Consider the following 7,385-nt stretch of genomic DNA (forward strand, 5'->3'; position numbering starts at 1 on the left):
TACCCAAGGTAGAGTGTATTGACGAATGCAAGATCGATTTTTTTTTGTTTTTCAAAAAAATTAGTTTCATGCTATGAAATGTTGGGCAGTTCCTCGCAACCTAATCCAGTGCCTTAAAATCTGGAAAAACATGACTCTGCAAACTTTATGAAAGAACAGGAGACGAAACACGACCAATCTTGTAATAAAATTTGTTGTATACATTTACTGCTCCTGAGACAGCAAATGCTGCCGGTCTGAAAGCAAGTGTAAAAACAAGAGAATATACAACTTGAACTATATGAAGATCAAACAATCTAGACAAATTCACCCAATGGACGGAGCAGTGAGCCCCCACTAGGAAACACCACAGCAGCGTATTTAAATTTACTATAAGTACACCCGTTGTGATAATTGTTGTGATAAACTTATTAAATAGTTTCATATGCTGAAATGGCAAGTGAGGATAACTTGAGGACAAACCCTACCGAAGAGAAAATTAGAACGAACTCTATCAGTCGACCCGGAGGGAAGAACTACTATCTCTCAATTACAGAGCTTGTGGAGGCTGATGACGACAGGCTCAGGGTGCTCACGGACGAACTAACCAAGGAATGGCTCATTTGGCTTTTAAAGGACACTGTGGCCCATCTTCGCGAAGCCAAGTCAACCTCATTTATTTAAAATGAAATCAACGATAGTCTAACTAAAATAAAGAGTGATCATAGTGCAATTAAAGATATACCGATCCACGCCGAAGCAGTACTTATCCCCCAGTACCAAACGATGATTTTGAATATCAACTGAAAATCATCGGGGTGCCTGAAAACATTATCAAGTTCCCAAAATAAAAAAGTTAAAGGAAAAAAGATGACGTGGAACACATTATTTCAAAATTAGGCAAAAAGTAAGAAATGGCTGACAATAGGAGGCTTGGCAAATACAATGCTGAAAAGTCACGTCCCATCCTGTCCAAACTAAATGGGAGAAAAGAATATGTCTACTTCATATAATTAAGCAAATTTTATCGCAGCAACGGCATTTTCATCGTTCCTGAGCATTCATCCTCAGACAAAGCCATTGAAAAACGAATTTTGTCCAAACGTTTTGAACTAAATCAAGAAGGTATTGACCTCTCCCGTCTTTCAATCTCAAGCTATACCAGGACATGTGGACTGGCTAATTGAGCGTGGTACTTGGTTAAAATGCAAAATTAGAAGTTAAATTGTTAAGTAGATTAAGGTGAAGAAAAGTTGGTTTATATAGATTAAGATTTAATAGAGTGGTTAGCTATGATGGTAAGTTTGGTGTTCAATGAATGAATTTAATCCTCGCTTTGGTCGGTACCCAATATCGGTTCTATCATCGTGGTAAATTAACCAAGTTAACAAAGATATCTGAGTTTCGTTGATTTCGCTCGAAGCCCGAGCTTTGTCTAAGTTTAGAAGCCTTAGATTTAACGATTGAAGCTTTTCCTTTTTGTTGTTGCTGTGCTGTTATCTGTATTTCTACATACCTCCAGCGTCGTCGCGGTACTCGATTGAAACATCAACCATTGCAAATTGTTTTAGCCAATACATCAATCTTTTTCTTCTTTTGCTTATTCTAGAGGTATAGCAAATTATTCCTACTATTTTCTTGGTGACTACAATTTTCCGGGAATTGATTGGACAACCTTAACTGCTAAATGCGCTGTCGAACGACAATTTCTTGATATCGTCAATGACTGTGGTCTAAACCAGTTCTTTAACCTGCCAACACACAGTCGCGGCAACAATTTAGATCTCGTTTTGTCCACAGTAGACACTCTCTCCTATGCGGTTTTAGATGCCTCTTTTACTGACCACAAAGTTATTTGCTTTCAAGTGGCGTTACATAGTCGCAGCACTTCTACAATGGTCTATGCTTAATCGTCTTTCAATGCACTCAATTTCAACACAGAACTGACACGATTTTATTGGTTTTTGTTTTCTGATCCGTCGCTTCACCTTGACTATTATCAATCTTGGTACAATTACTTTTATTCGGCTCTGTCAAAATCTTTGAAAGTTAAGCGCAAAAAACGACTTGACTTGCCATTTTTTTTCTTCTCATACAATGCATCTATTGTACAAACGTGACACAGTTACCAGAAAACCATCAAAAGCGTTCTCTACTAAATTAAACTTTCAGAGGCTAAAACTGAGGGAAGACATTGATACTTCAATTGAACTGGACAAATTCTCCTTGGTTTAACAGATCAACCTGAAAAATACGAAGCATTGTTATCGATTGCTGCGGTCACTGAAATCAAATTCGAAGTATCCTGCCTCGATGTTTTTCAGCAGCATCAAAGCTGTTACCAGCTTTGAGAAAGCTCAGCTTTTTAAAACGTTTTTCAGTTTGGTTTTCAAAGCCGGTTCACGCCTTTTACTCAAACTCCAAGCGGATGGTAGCATCCACTTGGAAGTTTTCTCTTTCACAATTGACGACGTGTACATTTTGCTAAGCAGAATTCCCGACAATTCATCAATGGGCATGGACGAAATTCGGTCTTTTGTACTGGAAGCTTGTGCTCAACAATTGTCACCATTGGTCTTCGAGTTTTTTTGCGGATCACTAAAACTCAGCAGTGGCCTTCTCAATGGAAAACATCAACCATTACTCCGCTTCACAAATCTGGGTCAACATACGATGTGACAAACTACAGACCTATCAGCATCCTAACTAAATTGTCAATTGTTTTTGAGCGTTTAATATTCAACTTAATTTACTCAAGAGTCTGTTCCAAAATAAAACGTGAACAGCACGGGTTGATGAAACATCGTATCACGGTCACTCAACTCATTTCATTCTTGGACAAAGTTTATGCTGCTAAAGATACAACTCAAGATTGCTTTACTGTATATTTTGATGTGAAAAAAGCTTTTGACTCAGTTTCGCACGGGTTACTGTTACATAAACTATCTTCATTTGGTTTTGATCACAATCTCCTAATGCTCTTTCAATCATATCTCACTGATCGAAAGCAAGTTGTTAAAGTTGAGGGATGTTTTTCAAGTGAAGCAGTGGTGACGTCAGGAGTTCCTCAAGGTAGCGTGCTGGTTCCACTTATCTTTATCATTATTTTTAACGATGTTACAGACTCAATACAACATTCTGAATATTTTCTTTATTGCGATGACCTTAAATTGTTTTCTGTTTCTTCAATCCACAAAATTTGAAATGATATAGACAGCTTATCCACCTGGTCAATTTTAAACGAGTTGAAGTTTCATCCGGACAAGTGTAAAATTTTGTCTTTTAGTCAGCGCTACAACAATTCTGAGCTCTCTTTGAATGGGTCGCGCTTGAAACAAGTGGATTCAATTGTAGATTTGGGCATCACTGTGAACAGTTTATTGTGTTGGGATAAGCATGTCGAGCTCAGCATTGCAAAGGCTACAAAACTTTCAAAAATTTTTGAAAGCGTAGTGTTCCAATCGGAGTTTATGTTTCTAGAAGAAAACTTTTATATAAATCGATGGTGTCGTCTATTTTGGAGTACGGTTCGCGTGCGTGGTATCCTTCAATTTTGGCACTGCGAAAGTTGGAAAAGTTTCAACACCGCTGTCTCAAATGAGTTCTGAATTGTAATAAGTCTTACCTTGTAAGTTTGAAAGTCTTGGACATCTTGCCCGTTTCTTTTCATTTAATAAGAACAGACCTACTCTTTCTATGGAAATTACTAAATGGTTTTTTGATTCAAATCTTAATGTAATTTTTTTCAACTCGACATCAAGAAACCATCACTTTGGACATTTTTAAATTTCAAAAAAAGGAAATTTAGGACAGATGGGAAGTTTTCGAATCGATCTCAACGTGCCGCAAATCATCTGATGCGAATGAAGATTATCGACTTTGACATGCCTAAATGTTAGTTTACGTATGCAATTGACCAGTCTTTACGCACTCGAATTGAATACTTTGACCTGGAAAACTCATGTCCTTTTTATATGAAATGCTGTTGCACTTTTTGCAGAACATAGCCCTAATTTAATCACCTTTTGATCTGTAAAAGTTGTTTTCAGCATTCTTTGTACGCTTTTACATTCTTCCGTATCAAGGAATTGAGTCTTTTACTACTACCACTACTACTAATCAGAGATCTATTTTCCTTTCTAACACATATCAACCTTGTGTCAGTCATAAATCAGGTAATAAATAAAGTTTTAAACTAAATCTTTAACCTTGAAACCCAAGTTTTTTTTGTAAACCTTTTTTTAAATACGTGTGAAACTCACACTGACCCCCTCCTAACAAGAACAGAGTGCACCACTCTCTCAATTTCAAAAAAAATTTCATTCATAGATCTTGTTATATGAACCTTTTACTATACAAAACCTTTGTATATTCATATGGAAAGTTTAATTATCAGTTTTAGTTCTTCATAATTTTTTCTGCCTCTTCAAGTCCAAATATGTACGCTTCCCGTGCCGTATCATTTGTCAGAAATTGATAAGCCCGGTTGATGGTATTGAAGAATTCTTTGTCTCCACTATTATCAGTGTGAGTCAACAGGCTCCTTTTGTGGTAGTGATTCTTGATCTGATCTTTTGAAGCAGAACTTTTTACCAACAAAATATCGTATAGCGTTGCAGGTCGGTTCATAATATTTTTGTTCCGAATTTCGGATAAACATTTCTCTGTGGCCTTTTTTTTGGCTTTTTCGTTTCTAAGAGTACTCTTTTGTCGATCAATGAGAGCATCTTTTTTCGGCATTCGTTGGCCAAATATTAGTTGTAGTGTTCCAGCTGCTCAAGCTCTCGCCTCAATGGATTATTCATTTTCTCCATATTTTCGATGGTTTTAACCTTCGTAGCAGCTTTTACTTTCAAATTGGCCCACTCTTGCTTCAATACCTCGATGGATTGCTCCTGTTCAGCATTTCTGGCTGATGCTGCTTTAAATTATCTCGTAACGCCTCACACTGGGCACTCCATTTGACCAAGACTTCTTTTGTTTCCTCTTTGGTCTTCTTGCTATTGTTATCCATTTCCTGTTGAAGCTCGACGAGGTCTTTTTGAAATTAAGAGTTAGTAGTCTTCAACTTTTCTAACTGCAAGCACTGGTTTTGCTGTTCCACTTCAGTCTGCAGAGCACGCGACCGAGTATTGGCCTGTGTCATATGTTCTGACGCATATACTTTCCGGGTCCATGACAGACAAGAATCTACTCCGTACACTCCCAGGGAAATCTCGGAAATAACTTTCCACAATTCTGGCATGCAGCACACATATTCACCAATCTCTGGAATCTAGTTACACGCTATATTGGAAAAAGAACCCTTTTTGCTTCTAAAGTTTCTCGATATTTTCAACCTTGAGCTCAATATTTTTCATTTTTCTCCTTTCTTTTTTTGGTCTCGAACTCGAGACGTTCCCATTTTTTTTGGTCTCGAACTCAAGACAATTTTTTGTGGTCTTGAACTCAAGAGATTGCCCTTCTTCTGTTTTTTTTCTGTCTTGAACTCAAGAATACTTTTTTGTTCTAGTACTAGAGACGTTTCTTCCTTTTTGAACTTGAACTCAAGACAACTCATTTTTCTTTTTCTTTTTTTTTCTTTTTTTTTAGTCTCGAACTTGAGACGTTTCTTTCTTTTTTAAACAACTGTCTCTATTAAGGTCTCTTTTTCTTCAATCATTTTCTTTTGTTTTCGGCGTTCATTTATTAGTTTGTGTAATTGATTAAACATACGTGTTCCCGTTATTGGGTCAAGATTCCGCAATAGTTGTTGCCAAGACGCTCAATTAATAACTAATACTAGGTAAATGAACAATTTAGGAAAATTTTTCACAAATTGAAAAATGAGGTAGACTGTTAAGACTGACACAGAATTGTCCTTCTTTTTTAACCAAATGTTTAAGCTTTCGGTTCTTAAATTCCAAAAAAATTGTTATTTCGTTTGTTTTTAAAATTCTTGTTTGAACTAGTCGTTCCAATGAATAAAATTTTCATGACTGTATTTTCAATCCGAATCTTGGAATGCTTCCCAACTGATAGTTCCTTAACAATTATGGCGAATTATTCGAGCAATTTGATCAATTTTACATCTGATGTGGAGAAAAGGCTGCGATGCTGGTTTTCATCACTTACATTTAAGTTACTATTCATCGACATTTGATATATCTCACGATTAAATTTCTTCAGCGTTTCTCCATATTGTTGAAAGCTGGCGTCTTCTAATTTGACAACGTTTGGGTAAAGCGGGTTCCATGCAGCGATTATATAATTATGATACAATATTTTTGTATTAGGGTCCATATATCTAATAGAAAAAAAATCTGACCCTCTACTAACACAGGAACTTCTTCTGTGCAAAAATGAATTTTAGTTTATGTTGCTACCATCATGGCACATTTCTGAACATATTACACAGATCCTGCTCTTTCAACGCGAGTTCCTTTCTAGAAGAGCATTACTGATGGACTAACAATTTTTTTTGATAATTCAATCATTGTCTGAATTCTCTGTCGTTGAATCTCGCATCGGAGCGTTCGAATTTTCATAAAAAGTCTCCCTCTCTTTGAGATGTTCGAAATAAAAGGTGTCAACAACGCATGAAAGAAACAATTACATGATTATTTTAAGATTACCAGCTTTCAGTTCTGAACTTCCTTCGGAGTAGATAACACTTGGAACTCCGGTTGTTTTCACATGCTGTCCACTTAAACTAATTGCTTTTTCCTCTGAGATTTCTAAAGCGAAATCTTAATCTTTGTTTTTGTGTAAAATTTTTTGCTGATAAAAGTGGTCTTGTTGTTACCAAAAAATTTTGCAGGGTCCTCCCTAGTAAAGTGTTTGATCGTTTGACATGTTTGATTACCTTGATTTTCGAAAACATAGTTTACTAAGTCGTCTTCAAAATGTGTGGTTCTGATAAAAAACAGTTTTCGGGAAACCTAGGGGATCCTAAAAATTTAATAGGTTTCTTTGTAGCAGCATCCACTAAAATGTTCCGATGAAATTTTTTGCATTGATTACCAATTTTCCAATAAATTCTTTCTCCTGTTGGTGAAACCCACTCTACAGGCTCTGCATACATAGCGCCATCGCGCTTTTTTTTGCCATGAAGCTTTGACTATGCTCTTCGACATAAGTGGTTTCGCTGACCTGTCGTAAAATTGTTTCAGTTACCGACCTGTTGACTTTAAATGTCCTATCTCCAAAACCTGGTATGGTTTTTTTGGAGATAGGACCTTTAAATTTTGCCAATACCTGGCAATATTTTTGTTCTGCCAAATGTTCCTACAAACTCCCCAATTTAAAGGGTTTATTGATTTTAGTAGTCTTGATTTTTCTGTGAGAAAAACAACGTCGTCATATACTTTGCTTTTTTAAAGTGCCGGCACTATATATGACGCTTCAAACATTCAAAATATTAGTTT

At 36.4% G+C, this 7,385-nt stretch overlaps 1 protein-coding gene across 1 annotated transcript in view; it reads left to right on the forward strand.

The window, feature by feature from the left end:
* Window positions 1-432: 432 nt before the first annotated feature.
* LOC142340505 (uncharacterized) overlaps window positions 433-7,385 on the forward strand; it is a 53,765-nt gene continuing 46,812 nt past the window's right edge. Inside the window, exon 1 of the mRNA XM_075391080.1 lies at window positions 433-644. Coding sequence (XP_075247195.1) covers window positions 433-644 — 212 coding nt within the window. The remainder of the gene's footprint in view (window positions 645-7,385) is intronic.

The sequence above is a fragment of the Convolutriloba macropyga genome, chromosome 5, assembly GCF_964194025.1.
Source record: "Convolutriloba macropyga chromosome 5, txConMacr16.3, whole genome shotgun sequence".
In the NCBI taxonomy this organism is placed as follows: Eukaryota; Metazoa; Xenacoelomorpha; order Acoela; family Convolutidae; genus Convolutriloba; species Convolutriloba macropyga.